The sequence below is a fragment of the Cephus cinctus genome, unplaced genomic scaffold, assembly GCF_000341935.2.
Source record: "Cephus cinctus unplaced genomic scaffold, Ccin1 Ccin1_scaffold0080, whole genome shotgun sequence".
NCBI lineage: Eukaryota > Metazoa > Arthropoda > Insecta > Hymenoptera > Cephidae > Cephus > Cephus cinctus.
In genome coordinates, this window is record NW_014332821.1 from 365,192 (window position 1) to 385,070 (window position 19,879).

At 38.0% G+C, this 19,879-nt stretch overlaps 1 protein-coding gene across 8 annotated transcripts in view; it reads right to left on the reverse strand.

The window, feature by feature from the left end:
* Positions 1-3,278: 3,278 nt before the first annotated feature.
* The window catches only part of LOC107271044, a 36,286-nt gene continuing 19,685 nt past the window's right edge, over positions 3,279-19,879 (reverse strand). For 4 of the 8 annotated variants that reach the window (XM_025088665.1, XM_025088663.1, XM_025088668.1 and 1 more), the window contains 9 exons: positions 16,142-16,269; positions 15,636-15,761; positions 14,271-14,625; positions 13,744-13,915; positions 13,569-13,668; positions 13,050-13,221; positions 12,322-12,468; positions 11,928-12,179; positions 3,279-10,557 (listed from right to left, as the gene is read on the reverse strand). In XM_025088665.1, the coding sequence (XP_024944433.1) occupies positions 5,906-10,557; positions 11,928-12,179; positions 12,322-12,468; positions 13,050-13,221; positions 13,569-13,668; positions 13,744-13,915; positions 14,271-14,625; positions 15,636-15,761; positions 16,142-16,269 (6,104 nt within the window). In that variant the 3' untranslated portion in view covers positions 3,279-5,905. Of the gene's footprint in view, positions 10,558-11,927; positions 12,180-12,321; positions 12,469-13,049; positions 13,222-13,568; positions 13,669-13,743; positions 13,916-14,270; positions 14,626-15,635; positions 15,762-16,141; positions 16,270-18,751; positions 18,772-18,991; positions 19,346-19,879 lie in introns of those variants that run through there. The other 4 variants (XM_015746642.2, XM_025088675.1, XM_015746625.2 and 1 more) reach the window with 2 other exon arrangements.

A 19,879-nucleotide genomic window follows, 5' to 3' on the forward strand; every position in this document is an offset into this window, starting at 1 on the left:
CACATAGGACACTCTCGAACGGCAGAGTACTTCGAAGTATATCTAATTACGGCAAGTCCTAATATCAGCATATTAGACATTCACGATAGAGAGCACTCACTTGAGTGCGCAAGGACGTCACGGAGACAGTTGAGTTAAGAACGTTAAGAGCGGAGGACATGGCAAACGCGAATCTCAATAATACGTTCTATAGACTTGTAAAATATATGCTCATAGCTATGTGCAGGAATAGCTCGTACGTGATACCACGAGGAGGTATTACACCGATGAAGAATTAATGCACGAATATCCTGAGATTATGCAGGGGAAGCGGTGCCGAGGAGTCGAGTGCACCGAAGAAAAGTGCATACCTCTGATTAAGGATGCAAGGACTGTCACGTGATCTCCATAACTAGTAGGTCGCGACGTCCTAAGTCACTGCCCTACCTTCCTCGCCGTCCTTACCTTCCTATCTGCGAACTTCCCGGTGCTCATGTTCACTCACTTTGCCTTCCGGGCCTCAGTTTATAACACCCAGACTCATCTCAGAGTGACGAGGAGAGAGATAGGTGGGGAGGGAAACGAGAGAGAGAGAGAGAAACAGAGAGTTATACCCAGTAAAGGACGCTTCCACGGGAATGGAATTTTAATGCGTTCACTCCGCCGCCGGTCAGGTACTCGTGCTTCTACTGGAAGAACAAATTGCTAATACCTTGGGTCTTACTACAATTCGTATGAGGATCCAGATGACTTTTGACGACATATTCACTCAAATCGTATAATATAGTTAGATACTAATTGATCTGTCGAAAATTTAGGATCGGTCGTTTAATTCCTTAATTGTTCAATTGCTCGCGAAGCTTTTAATTCGATTATATGGCGAAACGAGGAGCGTCTTTATTCCCGTCTTCGAAATGCTTTTACCGACTTGGAATTATCCTATGTTCCCAGTATATACCTAGGACGCTTCCTTGAAATAGGTGGGTAATTAAATAAAGTAAACGGAGTGCCGAGTCCAGGAGCAGTGTCGACTACGAGTACCTCCGACTTCTTATCGGAACAATGGGTATTGTCTTGTTAATGCTGCGTTAGGGCTGCCATACAGTCTTCTAATTTGATACGAAAGCTAAAAGCTGTCCTAGTTTCGAGAAGTGGACTGGAGACATTGTATTATATTACGAAACGCTAATAATTCACGTAAACGGTGCTTGCTTGATAAAGGGGAAAAAAAACAATAAAACCACGTGGATCAACTTGTGGTATATAAAAAGACTATAAAGTAGGTCGTTCTTAAACTTGCTCTGTGCTTACTATGGTTTTAACTATTAGTATGAGAGAGAACAAAGGTCTCTGAATGCAGTTCTAAGAAGTCTACAAACAACCCTGGTGTAGCGATAGTATCACTAACGTCACTGTGAGTATCAACCTCATGTACCGGCGTAGTGTATACATGGGACTAAGGAAAGTCATTATTTGAAACCAGTTCCAAATTCAGTGGACTCTTTTTGATAGGAATTTCCACTTACGGGAACGAAATCTGTAGTCGCGTGCGAGGCACCATCTATTGGATCTTTTAATTCCATTGGCTGGTCGCCATGCTACCTTACTCTGGCCTTTTACCTAGTAACCCTTATTTTTACATGGCCTTTAGTTGGCAATGTGACTTACAATTCGGAATGAACCCCTAAAAGAGAAGAAATGAGAATATGGTGGATGAAGGAAGGAACGAAGGAGTCGGAATGAGGGAGGAAGAAAGAGGCGTGAAGAGGTTAGAAAAGGTCGTGTGGGACGAGAGGGATAATACAGGAAATACCGAAGGCATCTTACAAGAAGCACCAATGCGAAACAGAATTAAGAAAAAAATATATAAAAAATATATGAAGCATAAATAGCGGAAAATGAACTCTGGCTATTTTCGTAAGTCTTAGCCTTTAGACAAGGGAGCAATGAATCTTTAGGGAACCAAGGAGTTTGATTGGAGATATGACGAAATAATATCTAACCTACAAGACGCAGTTTAAAAAACCTTGAGAAGGGGTTAATAAAGGAAGTCGAGGAATACGGAAACCCGAGCTAAGCAATAGGAAAGTTGCAAGAAATAAGAAAGATGCAAATTAGCCACATGAAAGACCATTGCCATTGTTCAACGGTAGCGTACCCTAAGGGGAATCTTGATTTCTCGTCGGGAGGTCCGAGGAGACCATGTTGTGGCCATAACTTGAACTCAGTCCACTGAACAAGCTCAGCGAATGAGATAGAAGTGCACAATGATCCACGCTGCACTTTAACATGGCGACCACTCTCTTGTGAATTTCATATATTCCAAAATATCTCGATGTATAAAGGTAAGTTAAAGTTCATCGAGAAAAACACTCGCCGTGGTCGTTTAGTCATTTCTATGATTATTTTTAGATGGTTTGTCCATAAGAAAGCATTTAACTACTTGCAGTAAATTTCAAAATATAATTTCGTAACTTTTATTTTACTCCATAATAATTCTCAAAGAATTTGGTGCTTTGCTCCCGTTAGTACCTAGAAGTCATCTGTGGTTGGCTTCAATCACGTTGTTGCCAATAAAAAATAGAAGCATACGAAAAGGAAGCTACCATTGGGAAACTTCGGTTGGATTTAATTTAAACATCTAGCACTTTTAAATTTAACGAAAATTCCTCTCGTTACAATCACATGCATCGAACATTCCGTATCCAGTCTGTTAATTTTGGGACACTGTATACCGTGAAATGGCTTTTTTAATGAAGGCAAAAGTTCATCCATTTCCAGACGCTCTGACGTCAGAAATCGAAGCGATTCATAGATTACGAAATTCGAGCTCCGATAAGAAGTTGCGTGTCCGATTCGCTTCCACGCCAGATCATATTCTCTTTGGACTACTGATTTAGAGAATACTTTAAGCAAATATATATATGTAGTATATACTATATATATATATCGTTTAACTACGAAACTTTGATTAAATTTTCTCTGGGTAGCGGGGACTGTTCTTACTTGATTGTTTGAGATAACTTTATAGCTATATCCAGCACCCGAGGTCAAACGTCTTCAGTTCAGAAATGGCTTCTTCCTCACCTCTCCGCAACCCCAAAATCTCACCAACCCTCCAATCCCTGTCCCTCCCTTTTCCATTGCCCCACACTCTACTTCTGTCCTTAGTTTTTATTCAAATCCAATAAGACAAGCATCTGCTGCGCGGGGTTTGTTCACAATTAGCATAATCTCTTTTGTAATTACACGAAATAAGGGCTTGAAGATTTGAAGAGGAAAAACTTGACCCTTTCCAATTTCAATCCTTTATGTTCCTTTTAATTTCTATTCGTAGGATCGTATTTTTATTACGGAAATGTTCAATCTACGTTCATGAAAATTTAAGATACTAAGATACGATATCTGGCAAATATTCGTGCGGATTAAATTTTCTTAATAAAACTTGCTATTTTTCTTCTTTCTTCATGCACCACCATACTCCTCATGTACGTCGTGTCAAAATGAAATACGCGCCGGCAAAGAATGCACCGGCGGATTTAAGAGATTCGTCTGAATATATTTGGCGAACTCTTGTCTAGTTTACCATGCCGAAGGGAATAAGGCAGGTAAGTGAAGTGGTATATGCGAAGAGGTCGGGACGTGAAACTTGATTAAATTTCTTGAGGTCATCAGTGCAGGTTAATCTAGGAGGTTATAACTTTTGTGAGATCGCACGTTATTTCATAGCTTTTATCTGCTTGCTGATTTATCAATTATATTTAATATTGTGTACGCGACATAATTTACCGTATGGATTTTCAAAAGGCGGACGGATGCAATCGAGTTATATCTTTTCAACGTTATTTCCCACGAGAGAACAGCTCACGTAAAGACAATACTTCAGGAGAATCGGAACTACGAAGATGATTTTTATCTATATGACGATTCTGATCTGTAAGAAAGTTATTAATAGATATAGCAAGCCGAAAGGTAAAAGGATTGACTGAAGCAATTGAATAAAATCCGCTTTTACGGATTAATACTACTTTTTCCAAGAAAATTGAAAAATTACGTTATTCCATTAAAATAAAATATTACTGATAGCCTGTGTGCAAAAATTGTTTCGTACGTCTTTCTTGATGTATGTTCAAAAATACATATTTTTGTAATAAACGTCAATTAGAGTCCGACGGTAAGTAATGTTCATTCCTACAAATAGTGTTATACCTTAGTAACATAAAGAAAATTATTTTCTTATCACATTGAACTGTATCAACATACTAAAGTATTGTTCTGATCTCGTAACCGAATAAATGAATATTAATAAATAATAATTTTAAAAAATTTAGGCTGCACAAATGTTATACGTGTCAATATCTTTATTGTGTATCTTTTTCTTTTAATTTCTTACAATATTATGATTTTCAAATATACAGTCTTATGTCGGGATGTGATTCGCGCCGGTAACTACGTATGTACAGAGAACTCACGAATTAAGCGCCCTTCAACAATTTTACATATCCATTCATTCAGCCGAGAAAACAGAATATATTCGTCTCGCGCAAAAATCCTACAGATCCTTTAATGATTTGTCAGATCTCAAATCCGTTAAAACTAGAGACACTCATTTTCAAGTTTTTTCCATCTTGTTATATTCATAACAGTATCGAACGTTCTACAACCGCGTGTCGCCACAGATTATGATAATTTCCAATATCATCGCGGTGACGAAAATTAGTGAACGACACGGTAATTGTAAGTGTACGTATATTGTCAATAATATGCTCAGAAAATAGTTGAACAAAGTGAACCTAAAAGACGTGAAAGTTTCTCTTTTGCTTAATGCTTTGAATAGAGGAGGGTAAAGCGCAGAAAGAGGCATATATTTTAATTTAAAACTGAAAGCGCATTGCCAACAACATATAACAAGATTGCTGAGCCATAAGAAAAATAATCAACAGATTAACATTGTAATTGAGGTCAGCAAAGAAATAGATTCAACGAAATATCAAAGACACGTTGCAATAAGATGCAACTCATAATGATGATTGTTAGCCTCAAAAGTATATATCCTAATTATACTATTTTCTGCTAAAGCACCTGTATAAATACTTTCTACATTTAACGTCCCTAGAATCTGTGTCCTCTAAAAGAGATTTCTGTGGATCGGTCTAAAATCGCCGAAACTGATAAGAATTCTTCAGTGCGTTATCATTATTCACAGACAATAGTTTGCGCAGTTTCTAATTACTGACTCGAAGCTACAAATTGACGCCACTGGATTAAGGGACTGGATCACGTAATTTTGGCAATACGGAATCAACAATAGGCCTCTCCTCGAATATTATACACAGGTAGGTACACAGATAATTATTGATAAATTACTTATCTTTGAAGTAATATTTCATTCCACAAGTTCCACTTTCATCGATAAACACTTATCGTCATTCATCCTATAATCCAAAATAAAGTTATACATCGCCTTAAATATATTCTATGCACTTTCAAGCCATCGAGCCACGATTGCATCCTGCGAGCAGGATCTGCATCGCACGAGCTTGTACATTTGAATTTCGCGCCACGCAGACACCGCGAGGATTCTCATTTATACATATGTAATTACATCATTAGAAACCATTAGAACAGACCGATGAGCATAGAGCATTCAGTAACAATATAGTTTAGGCCCACTTTGTTAACCCTAATAAGAGTTTAAATGTTCCATTACAATATACGTAAAATATTATAACGTGTACGAGTTTAATTTGTTACGCGAGTATGTATGTATACAAGTAGGAGTTGTAACTTTAATTGGAAGGATGAGCGACGTTCATTTTAGTCGCTAGAAACGATGTCAATGTAAAGTATCAACCGACGCTTCACCTAAGAAAGCTAAACGTTATTCGACCGACTCGTCCGTCTTATTGTTAAAGTGTAAAGGACGCTATGACCGCTTTAAAGGACCAACACCGGAGCTGGTAGGTGAATAAAGGCCCAATTTCAGTCCCAATTCCTTGGGTTTTCTAACAGTGTTTCTGCTGACAGGGAAAGGACTAAATTGCGTTTTCATGCTGGGCGACGTGTCGTAGGCTTGTGTAGGTATTCTACTGACATGTCCTATATTACCAAGACTCAAGGATGACTTTCTGCTACTACTTGGTTCCTCTGACGGTAGATCAGTAAACTTTGAGAGACTCAACTTGTCCGGAAATTCTGGATGTGAAACTGGACGTTTCGTCACGTCCTCGAGACTGGGCGATAGCGTCGAAATACGCGGATCCATAGGTAACGTTAATTTTCTATCGGCAAACTGATGATTCGGCGACAAAGAATGGGACTCCCGTCTTCGTACGTTTAAATTTCCATAATCCGTGGCATGTTCCGTAAGCGGAAACATGTAAGGCTGTCTCTCGAATTCCGGTGTCTTCGCGTAGAAAAGTTCCTTCGAAGTGATCGTCTCGTGGCTCCTGGGAATCGAATCTAATTTATCGTAAATGTATTTCTCGTACTCCATTTTCATGGGAATGCCTGAATCTATAAGTAATTCCTCCTTAGGAATATAACTCGTTGGTGTGATTGGTTTATTCTCATAATAGGAAGCTCCCTTGTCAAGCTCCACCAAATCTGTCTGATAAGGCCTTAAGGTCAGGTCATCCTCGTGGACCTGTTGGCTCGGTTCGTCGTCATACCGCACGCGAAATTCTAACGTTTCCTTCGATAGAATCGACCTTGTTGACGGTAGATCATAATTTCGCGACGAAGAAATCGGCTTTTGATCGGTAATTTCAAATGCTGATTTTTCATAGGAACGTACGGAGTATGGATTGCTTGGTGTTTTTCTAGGCGATATTCTGGACTTGAAATCGTATGGCTTATAACTGTCGTAAGGACTCTTCAACGACGACGAATCGAATGGTTTTTCAGATCTGACCGAATAATCTAAAGCCGACGATTTAACATCAGCATATGAAGGACAATCGGTTGAAAACGGTGGCGACAATGCTTTTGGAGAAATGACAGTAGACGCGGTCGGTACAATTTGAGCGGATGATATTTTATCAAGTTTTTCCAACTCTTGGTAAATATCGATGTCGCTTTTTGACGAAATATCACGTAAGTTATATTTCGTTGGTGTGTATGGTAATACATTTTCTGTGTACTGATAAAATTTATCCGCTTTAACGTTAATCTCTTGTACCGATCCTAATTCACTCCTCGTCTCTATTGAATCATCGGATGACTTGTGAGAAAAGACATTGGTCGATATGCTGGAAAGATCTAACCCTTCTACTTCGCTTGCATTCTGGCTGGACGAGCCTTTTTCACGACAGCTAATAGTCGCCGACGAACACTCTTCGTAATTTGCGAGTAATTTCGACAGTTCTTCGTTTATTTGACGATCGATCAGAGCCTCCCTAGTGTCTAAATAGTCTCGAGAAAGTATCTCGTCTACAACCAGATGATCAATTTCTTCGGTATCATCTATAAGAGATAATTTCGATAATTCGTCATTGATCTTCGCATCAAATTCCGAACCGCTTGTCACTGTCATTTGATCAAAGTCCTTGAAATTTATTCGCGCCAATTCTTCATTTATCTCGTCCTCGTTGAGCCCGATCTTCTCAAGGATCGGACTGAATATCTTCGATATTTCTTCATTTATCGGACTGATCGTTATCTCTTTGGATATCTCCTCGAGATCCGGTAGGCGCTTTTTTGCCTGACAGGTGAGAATTTTGTGAAGGATCGCCGAGTTCTCTTGTATTATCTTTAAGGCTCTGTCACTGCTTCTACGACCGTTGTCGCTCTTCTTGCGAGGCTTCACTTTCGTCCAAACACCCAGCTTCGATTCACGATCGTCGTCAATCTCATTGGCACCTTTGCTCCTTGTCAAACTCTGCAAAATACTGTCGCTACTCTCATCTATATGGATCTTCGGCTGAACCACGTATGACTTTCTTGCATCGTCTATAATATTTACACTGAGGTCAGCCAGTCGGCCCTTTGATAATCCGCTAGCGGAATCACTAAAGGTATCCTGACGTCTCGCTTCCAGACTCTTCAGGTCCTCCATAATATAACTAGTTTTCTTGGTCAATAAGCCTGTCTCGCCCGTCCCATCTGCTGAATTCTTCGCCTCCAGGTGTCGCAGGTCCTCGAGGATATCACTGCAACGTTTCTTGGCGACATTAGTATCGAATTCATTTGCTGATGCGGACAACTTTAGATCTGCGAATCTCTTGTCTAAGCTACTGCTGCTACGTTCAAACGATTTCAAATATTCTTTCCCGCCATAGCTGTATTCTCTATCGGACCTGCTGCCTTCGGGGAAGCTTCTTCCTCTTCCTTTGTCTCCAAAAAGACTGCGGATACTTGACGTATCTCGCGGTAATGGTGAGACTGTATCCTTCTCTGGAAATCTATCCAAAAGCTCAGACTCTTCGTCACCGAACTTTCTTCTCTTGCGATTATAACTCTCGCTGTGCTCTTGATCAAAGGTACTATCGACACTCTTGTCGCTTTTCAATTTCAGTCTAGACGACAATAGCACCGAATCGAAGTCCTCTTTGCACATCGAACCCTCGCCAGTCCTGAGGTAGTCGTTGTTCTCCTTGAAAATCCTCTCGGCATCCCCACCAGGCATGGAAGATTCGATGCCCTTTTCTCCTGATCTGTGCTTTGACAATTTCACAGAATCCTTTGAGCCCGTGGATTTCTGCTCTGGTGAAGTTTCTGTGCTTTCTGTACTGCTCTTCTGCTTGGAGACGCTGTAAGGAGAAGGAGTCTTCTGATTGGGATGAGCAATCGGATAGAATGGTGAAGTAGCCGAGCACAAATCAATAGAGGAGTCCGATAAGTTATCCTGAGCGCCCTTGTAGCTCGTCGTGTATTTTATGGAATTGGCGCTTATCGGCGATTGGAGTTCCGAACTGAATGACCTTTCGGAGGACTTTTTTCTTTCAGGACTGCATGAGTCACTTGAGCTGCTCACTATGAACTTGGAACTCACCTCTGATTTGTTCTTCAATGAGTCGCTACTCATTGGTGTTGATGGACTTGACTTTTCAAGGGAACCCTTCTTTGGCTCCAATCGAACACGAATACTCGTATCGTCAGACTCAATCGAATGGTGAGTCAATGTTTTCGACTCGGAACTCACTGAAGAGCAGCCAGACTTCTCAACATGAAATTCACGAGATTCTGACTTATGTGGCGTTCTGGGACTTGCCGCGAGACTTGAGGTTTTTGAATCAGGACCCATAGTTTCCCCTGAACTGTAGGATTTTCCACTTTCTGGTGTTTTAGGACTATGTTTACCATCATAATACGGCTTTCCAGATGGATTGGAAATCTTACTGTTCGTAACGAAGGATGTACTGTCTTTTCTGGTGTCAAAGGTGCTACTGCCCTCTAGCACATTAATTGATAATTCTTCTCTAATGTTAGTTAAAACGAAATCATCTGCAGGCTGTACGACTTCCTTTAATTTATTAAACTTTTGATCTACGGTTATCGGAGAAATTGGAAGATGTCCGACAACGTATGATTTAGAATAAAGCGGTAATTTTATGGATACGGAGTCTAGTTTATCCATTACGGAGGAATCGACGGTGCTCGAATCCTTTGATTCGACTGTACTGCTGTTGTAATCTAGCAAGCTGTCAAAACGTTGGACTTGTAAATTTGATACTAGCTTCTTATCAAAATCCGAATTAGCCAAGGGGTTGGCAATTTCAAAAAATGTTTCAGAGCTCTTATCGTATTCAATATTTCTTGCACCATCAAATCGATCAGAATTCCGATCGCCAAAGGAACCAACGTCAACCGTGAAAGAGTCTTTATCCCTAATATCAGAAGCTACACTTTCTTCTTTAACCGTGATAAATGCACCTGAAAGCGGAACTTTACTATCTTCTATCGTAGCTCCGACATTAGGAACATTCATACTATCGGTTACATTTAAAAACTCGTATTTATCCAGTATCCCTGACTTTTTATTTACGGCTCTGTTCTTCGTCTGAGACTCACTATCTCTGGCGGTGAAGGAGGTAATATTCATGGCGGCTTCTTTCGGTTTTTCAGAATCACATTTAAACTCTTCATCCATCCGAAAGTCATGCACCGTTACGTCATTCTTAGATTCATTGTTGCCATGAGAGCTGCTGGCGTTAGCTTCATTATCGACTGATAATTCTCGAATTCGATCGATAATCTCAGCAACAGAATTTCCTTTGATCTCCGATGAGCCGTCAGCATGATCTTCTGACCCAGGAAACTTCGTATCCTTCTCAACCTTTAATTCTTCAAAGATCTTCGCCGTACTCTTATCCTCCGTAAGATATCGAGGAAGTGGATTTGTCGAACCTGGTGAATTTCCAGCACGAGGACTCTTCTCATCATCCGTTGCCATAACGTAGCAATCAGATGTTGAAGTTGGCTCCTCGCTGTCAACATCACTCAGTTTATCAGGTTCATCACAGAGTTCCGTTGACGTACTGTCACTGTCACTGTCAATGCTGCCACGCTTCGGGGATAACACGCTCACGTGCATTTCCTCGGGAGATACCGCTAACGACGTAATAGCCTCGGCAACATCTGGGAAATGAAAACAGATCGATAAACTCCAGGATATGGTTCGGCTGTGCCTGTCTGCTTGTCTGGTTCACCAACTAGCTCATTGTATAACTTGGACGACATGCACCACTTAAAAAAAAAAGAAATGGAACAACAAGGAAAACCACGGAGCTAATCTGATTGCGTGCATTTAATCACAATATTCGTGAAATACGAAGCACACACGTTTTGACAGAAGCATCCCTACCAATCGCAATTGTGGACGAGGTGAACAGACACGAATGTTGACCCCGTATGCCGCACCTGCGTCAATACTTCTACCTGTTGGTACTAAACAGGTGGTCGAGTTAAGAGTGCAAAGATTTATCCATCGAGAAACTAAGCTGTAAGCATCGATCGAGCAACCTACGTGGGTTCAATAGTGCCATTGCCAGCAGAAGGCAAGGTAACAACTTTATCAACGGGGCTATAGATTTTATGGGAATTCATTGTCAACTGAGAGCTACTGACGGTAAAGGACATTTCTGAAGTCTTTATGAAATCAGCTTACGGACTGTATCTTATAAATGATATTTTCTGTATTTATAGAGAACAACGCAATAAATGTTGTAGACTTGATTAAAAATTAGAGAAATTCGAGAAATTAGAGAAATTACATTCAGGTAAAAAACTGATTTCTATTGCATGGCTGGTCCTGTGTTGCGTTATAAGGAAAACGAGTACGATTATTATTCATAAGTTACTAATTTACTAAAGTCTTATTTTCGCATTCAAAAAGCTAAAGCTGCTTGCAAGTTACGACACTACAGATTATAGCGATGAACGATAATTCGATGAAGATGATCGGAGTGATCGCAAAAGTCTAAAATTGAACTACATTGACGATGGGATTCATTTAAACACAGTGCAATGAAGTGGACGTAATAACCAGTTTCTTCTGTGAAGTATAATGCAAGATAAATATTTACAGGACCGTAAGACTTATAAAAACATGTTGTTCTTCATCTCAGAGGAATTAATTTCAGTGCAAGACGATGTTAGTACTGAGATTAGTTGTTTACACACATAATATTTACAAGCCACTGATAATATTGTAGAATTATTAATATATAAACAACGAAGAAATACTTGAAACGCGAAAGGATAATAAGATGAGACGTGTGCTGTAAGGGTCACAAGGATAACACGGACGCGCAAAAATTTCATAAGACATCCCCTGATGGCTTTATTGGTCTCAATGAAATGGTCGATTCTCAGCTCATCAATAAATATATGGCAAATTTTTCTAAAGCACCTAAAAATGATTCGCTTACGCACATTGTACATCGTTTGACATTCAGGAAATGCAGCATTCACTAAATACCTCTGATGATAAAATAACATGTTCCTACCCGGTGGTTCATCCTTGCTCTCTTTCCGCTTCTTTGTGTCTTTCCAGTGCAAAGTCACACCCTGCTTGTCCTTGCGATTCTGACTTCTTGGACTATTAAGGGTGCTCATGTGCTTTGGCTTCGGAGGTATTGCACCAGGTGGAGGACCCAATTGGCGATTTTTACCACTGACCAGAGCACTCTTGCCTACCAGAAGATGATTCATTGCTTGGGATGTCGATGCAGACACCATGGACTGTCTGGCACAGGCAGCTGTCAGAAAGTGTCATTAATTTCTGCTTTTAATTTAATTTAAATTAGATTTTTAAATATTACTCTGTTCTGAAGAAACGACTTTGAAGTTTTTTAAAAATAATTTTGTTCTCATTGACAAAATCCCCATAAGTGTTATTACCGGAAAGTATTATGTGCGCTTGACGTTGACGCTCTCGTAGTTTTGCGTATTGTTGCTTCAGTGTACTGATGTCCAGGGCTAATCTTTCTCTATCACCGCCGGAAGATACCACTGCCTGTAACGGTCCTATAGATGACGAAGCACGATCTGCAATGTAATAAACATTACATTCATAGCAACTTAATATTTTATGCATAAATTCTATCGCGCAATTTATAAAGATGTTAGCTAACAATTTAAAAACATGATTTGGTTACGATTCATGCAACGATTTAATGCGAGTCTTGTATTAATTTATTTTTAATGCTTCGTTGTGTGTGCGCCTGGAGGCAAGCACGAAAGACAAACTACTGTAAACGAATTCCAAAATTAATATTTTCGGTGCACGTATTACTATTAACTCGAGACAGGTCGCGCCATTTTATTAGTTATTTAAAATGCATTGAACTGGGGTGTATCAGACACCCCGTGTGCCTACTCGTGGATTAATAAACAAGTAATTTACAATTAAATTTATTAAATTCAACCTTTATTATTGCAAACCATGCAGACCTACCTATTAAATAACACGCTATACATCTTTTTTTCGTACTATTTAGAATACAAATATTGACTAACAATCTAGCAAACTCTATTATCACTTTGCTTTAAATAATCAAATCCGATAAGTCTGAACATTTAGAAATATCGTTGAAGTGTATGCAAAATATATTGATAAAAATATATACCTTTTTTTGATCGTTGCAAGCCGAACATGGCTGCAGCTACTGCCAATCTTTCTTCCTCCTCTGTGTCAGTTTCATCATCATCGCTCAATCTTCGTGCCCACGGTGTAATATTATATCGATGTTTTTCTCTAAGGTTAGTCAGTCCTGACAACGGTCCCGTGCTGACTATAGCCTAGAAAGTCATTGAATAAATATTAATAATCTAAAAGTCGATAAAAACTGTACTATATCGTAAATTTTGACAGATTAAAATTCTCATACACTCTTCGTTCCTCCAATGTAACACATACTTCACATTATCGATATATTCCGATATACCATTCGATAAATACGTATGAAAAAGAAAATAAGAACTTGCGCTATAAAACCCAGAAGAAGAAAATATATTTTCCTTAGTCAATAAGTTTCGTCAAATAACGATCGACTTCAAAGGCATTCATCTCTCATTTGCTTCTATTTTAAGATATATCTGATATCATACTTTGATAATCTTAATACAGAACTGAAACTAAATCCTACCTTTACTAGATTGTTCGTATCAGTGAATTCCAGCATCTCTCTCGTGAGAACGCCCATGATACTGTAAAATTCATCAGCAGAAGTGACAGTCATGATCCGGCTGCAAATAAAAAATCGTAATTAGAAGCGTGATCAATTAATAATAGCAAACAGTATTTAAATCGAAATCACATACTCGGCCAGTCCTTCCCAAATGGCGAGAGCAGTTCTCAGCAAGACTTCATCTCCTTCCAGAAATATCAAGTCCCAAACCCGAAGTACTGCTTCCTGGGGTAAACAGTGGCAGAAAAGAGTGAGAAACCATTGCATTGTAAACACGTTCGTCAAAGGTGGCTCGTAGCTGCTACCTGGGGAAAAGAAACAATTATACCAAGCACCCTCGTTGGAAAGGTGAGCGAATAAAATGAATTGCACGATCACACCCACTCGTTGAACAGCTTGATACTATACGTGCTCAAATGGTTCCACCCAGGTGAATTTAAAAAGGTACTAGCTATACTTCACCATGAGACAACATTATGGCAGTTGGTAACTAATTGGATAGATACTTGTAGAAATATATTACTGACGTGAGATTTTCGTTATGAGTCCAATATGCGATATCATATATCGTGATACAAAAAAATATATTAAAGAGTAAATATATAACATGAAGAATTATCCTTCTTGTCTGATATCATAAAAATGGTTTATCTTTTTTACCAGTTGCCTTATCCTTTGCATCACTCTGCAGAGCTTCCAGGTGTCGTGATAGCTTTGGCAACCTCATACGAAGAAGATCACGAAATACTGCCATGTCCACGGAGAGCCCACGTAGATTATCAGCAAAGTAGCCCTCAGGTAAGACGCCCTCTATCAGATAGATCATGACTTTAACGGCAGACGATTCCGCGCGGTCCATTACTTGCAGAACCAGGGCGGCCAGGACATTTAGGCCTTGGCAGTAACCCACGGATTTATTCCAACGAGCGAAGCCAAGAAGTACTCGACGTAGCACAGCCTGATTATCTCTACCAGCAGCGCCGCAAAATAGACTGCAGCCAGTCCTATGTAGATCCTGCATAAAAAGCGTTGTATCAATTTCGAATTTTTTGATACCGCTACTATAAATTTCTACAAATTTAGACATTATCCAAAAATTCAAAAAACGTCCCAGAGGTGTCCTACAAACGTTCTCAAGACTTTTATGTTGTACGGATTTACAAATTAATTCCTTCATCATATTAAGTGAAGCTCTAGTAACGAGATTTTTCTATTCTGTCTAGTACTATCAAAGCCACGAAGAGTGCTACATTATAAAGGAACGATTGTACATTTTTATTTGTGAAAGCATAAAATGGAATCGTACATTTAAAATTTATGTAACAGGAACAGTGCATCTTATACTGTAAAGTTATGCTGATTTGAAAACAAGCTTGCAAGTATCAAATGAGAAAATTATCGAAAGTACCCGGAAACTAAAGGAGCCGACTACCAAGTGGAAAATAAAGCGTGCAAAGCAGAACGCGCATAACTATGTAGAAATTGCCATATCCATTTATGGGAAAGTTACCAAGAAGGCCAAGAATGGTAAGCCAGGAGTGCACAAAGGTAATGGGATTATTGGAAGGCTTCCAGAGATAATATGAACAGGAGGACCTATATAATCGATATGCAATTCCGCGTAATTCCTTGGATGAATTCAAATTTTAATGAAATACTTTGAGGTCGGATGTCTCGTCACAAAACAACGTGAATCCATACATTTCTATTGAGTGACTCGATTGTTCAATTAATGGACAATTTTTTACGCCAGCCTTGCCAATCCATCCATTCTCATTGTTCGCTACAAAAGAGCCACAGGTTTGAAGAATTTAGGTCCTTAGTTAAAAATTTCGAGCGACGTCATCCCATATATGAAAATCCCAAGATCCCACCCGATAGATGAATGATAACATACAAATAGCCTGACAAGAATGGAGAAAACTAATTTCTTCAAATTTCTTCAAATTTGACAATATTTTTCAGGACAGTAAAAAATTTAGTACTGTATCTCGCAAAATAAAAAATGCCATACAATTTACCGACCTTTACGATCTGTATCCCAAGTTCCTCATCGTCAGGATTACTCCACTCGTTAAAACAGACTTTTTCAGCCTGTCTCCAATCCACTCCACGTTGCTCCAGGTGGCGTTCCGCCAGTATCAGCCATAACTGTAAGAAAAATAAAATTACTTTCCTTCACTTTGTAAGGAGAACCCTAAGAATAACATCACGGTTGTGTAAATCATTAAAGCCTGAAAATTCATGCGACTTCGACATTATTGACATAACTATATAGTAACGTGAGATTTCCCGATGCGCATCCTGAGGGAGCTCAATAGTACCCTGGCGATTAGCCAAATTCAATGTGTAAGCAATTGTAAAATCTTCAATTGCTTAGAAAACACATATCCCGATATTTTATTCTGCGGGTTTTCTAAAAAAAAATAGACGAAGTAAAAAAAATAACCATACGAAGTCAACACTGTCATTCACACTTTGCGTGACAAACGGAATTTTTCTACAAATTTTACCATCGTGAAACTACTTACCCTTTTTCGGAATTCTGGCGGTATGCCACCCGGAAGTCGACCCACCATTTTCATGGCATCTAGCCATTGCGTGAAACCACTCTCTCCTGGCTGAGGGACCACGCTAAATTTCATCCTCGTATCTTCATCTGAAAATTAAACGTCACCGTGTATATAGAAAATCTTTTTTGAACTCGAAATTAAAGCAATCAATGAATTTTTGACATTTATAGGTTTCCTTTAATAGTGAATATCTCATCGAAGAGTGATAATCGGATCCGATAGTAAGTTTTTAGATGTACAAAATATTGCAATGATTTACGATCTTTCACGGTACTATCGCTGTACAGAGAACTATATGCTAGAGTTGGATTATAATTAATTCAACAGCGCCCTCTATAAGCTACCAACTGAATAAAACTCATGGCGGAACCCAGACGAGTCCGCTATTGTCTCCATATGGTATATAGTATATGCTGCGCCATTACGGCATTTAAAATGATTAAGACGAGATAGTATGAAATTTGACTGTCTTTTTAGCAACGTTTCATACAATTTTATAATTTTGAGATAGAAACTTTTTCACAGGACTTTGCCGAGGTCTATCGGGTTTTGGTACACATGGATTGAGAATAGAAATATTTGGCATCAATAGAAATCGTTATTACCAACCTACGATTTATTGCGCAATCACACACGCGCCGCATTATTTTTATCATACAAACAAGTCAAAGATTTACCTATCACGGTAGATCACTAAATACTGATTTCGAGTACTGATTACATTGTATAAAATGCGAGCTCTGAAAATTAATTAAATTCACTAAAAGAATTTATACTAATATTTCACAAATAGCTAATGAGCTTTCGTTAAATAGATGGTGACGTATTCAATTAACGTCGCAATATTATTACCACGCAGAATAATAATATAATCCAAGCTCTCATTAAAGCTTTGTTATTTGTTTATTATTACAGGATGGTGATTAATTTAACATCGTATGCAAATAGTATATCTTTATAAATACAAAATAGACAGAATGGATATTTATTGAAAGACGAAAAAAAATTGTGACCTCCTTAAAGTATTTGATCAAGCGCTTCCCATAGCCAACACTATATATCTTTTACCTTAATCAATATATACGTATAATGATAATTAAAATATTTGAGGTTACGTCCTACGGCGATGCGGGTAATACATTTTATAAATAAATCACAGTATTTTCAAATTCATTTTGTAAACTCATTGCTAATTATTTCGCATAAATTGTACATGATATCGATATGCATATCATCTGCTGCAAGTTAATGCTCATGTATGTTATAAGGTTATAACAATCATATGAAAATTATATCAAATGTCCATTGATTTGAGTGAATAAATAAAAGAAATGTACAACTAAAAAACAACCGAGACGTCCCCGATCCGTTCCTAGATATCAACATTCGTTTCCAAAAAAACTTGTTAAATTATCGTATAAATTATATGATTAATAAACGATACATGTTCTACGTAGATTTGAAAGTAATCGTAAAATTTAATAAATAAAGTCAACGATAATCACTGCTCGTGGCAATACAATCTGAACGAAAACCATTTATAATACTATCAAAAGACTAATCAAAGAACCATCATATGTTAAAATTTATGGTACGGTATATAAACTAAATTAAACATCAATGACATTCACGTTACCATTGCCTGGTATACTTATCTAAGTGGCAAATAATGTAAATTTATTTCATATAAGCATGTACTTACGAACCTTATGCCCAGAAGATTCTAATAGCTAAGCAGTAGCTCAAAGAATGATTAATCATTAAAATTACTAACCAAAAAGACTTAAACGTGAGAATTAAAAATTCTTAATAAAAAAAAAAGAACAAACGTTAAATTAAAAAAAAATACCTGACTACAAGTTCTAAAATACGTAAAGACATTAAAATACTGCATAAGAGCTATGGAGCTACAAGATATAGTTGCATAAGAGTTTTTTTTCCATTATCGAAGGTACAAACTGAAAATATCCGCCCATGAAGCTATTCGATGGATGAATAATAGAATACTAAGTGAACCAAAAGCAGATCCTGTGAGTCTGTAAGCCTGTTGCCCGTCGTCAACAGAAGGTCCAGTATTAATTATTAGATTTCACGTAGAACCTTTGCAAGTGATATTTTATATGCAAAGAAAAAGGCAATGCTTGACAAATATAAATGCAAACGGACAAACAGGTAATACGAGCCTTTCACAAATGCCAGATTCCAGATAGCCCACGGGGATTTATCGATGTCTAGGCTATGAATAGTATTTAGTATCGGCATTAAAGAAAAACGAACTTTCGTTGCATTGAGGAAAACAAGGTCCAAGTCGAAGCGTGGCAATCAGGGCACATAAACTAGAAATAAAATTCTTAATGATGGAAATTAACCTTCTCATAAACGCAAGTAGGTATCCATATGTGAAGAAACGTTACTACTTGACAACGACAGAGTTGGAAATGAGATGTGGACCAAAAGCAAAGCTTACAAGTAAAATGGAGGGTTACGATTCCGTAAATTATTAGCACTTATGAATATATTCCCAGCAAACAATTAACAGTTCATCGCGAACCGAACAACGCAATTTACCTCAGAGTTAAACCAAGTATGCGTGCAATAAAAAATAATTCAGTCAGGCAGTGTAAGTATAACATAAAAATCATGAAGAAAGATCAAAATTTTTTTACTAAAAATAATAATCATGCTAAATCACAAAATCATCATCGAATAAATATCTACAAAGATTTTTGTTAAAATCTTCAAAATTCAACGAATGCATAAATTTTGCTTCCTGTATACGTATACTGATGTTTGGGTTACAATTTTTACCTTCCTGCTCCTGATACTTGGATGCAGCATTCGCGGCTCCTGACGCGAGGCTCTTCAACGAATTGAAGAATCCGCTCATCCTCTGCTTAGATTCTCCACCCTTTCTTCTTCGTCTTCATTTTCATCACCTCGTCCGTAGTAAGGTACTTCGTTAGTACCTAACCTCTAACCGTTTTCGTGTCTCATGTTTGTTCACTGATTGGTATCACGCACGAAAAATCATCACGAACGATATTGAATGTTGCGACATCTTCCCCATTAGAGTCATAACCAACATGGTTCTCAGATATAAATAATGTCAAGACTGTTGTTCAATTTGCCAAACGACTCTTCTTCTTTCATTGTACACTTTTTCTAAACGTAATGTAACAATGGGATTAACCATGTTTTATAAGAAAGAATCAATGTGAAAAGAAAATATGCTCTGATTCAAGTTAAACATAGAATTGAAACGAAAACTGATACTATACTTTATGTACGTGCATACAATAGATATTTGTTCTTTGTAATAAAAAAAATTTTGTATGCGCGAGCATTCAAATTACTGGTGAATTGTTTCATTTTTATTTTTTAAGTAAAATGACGTAATGACGTTCCTATAGTTTCGTTAAAGTTTCATCACGAAAGGTACATGCGTGATATTGTTTTACGTATAGATTTAATAATTACATAAAAACTAGCAAATTATAGTTTCATGAAACAAATTTGAATGATCGCATATTAAATTTTGTGCATTATGAAATATATGAAAGCAAATCTGTAATAAGTTTGCTAACAAAGCACGATCGCAACTGTATGCCCCAAGCTAAGTGATATTTCTTCAAACGGAATAATAATTGAATCATTCGCGTATTCAATGATGCTCATTTTAATTATTAGTCAAAGCCA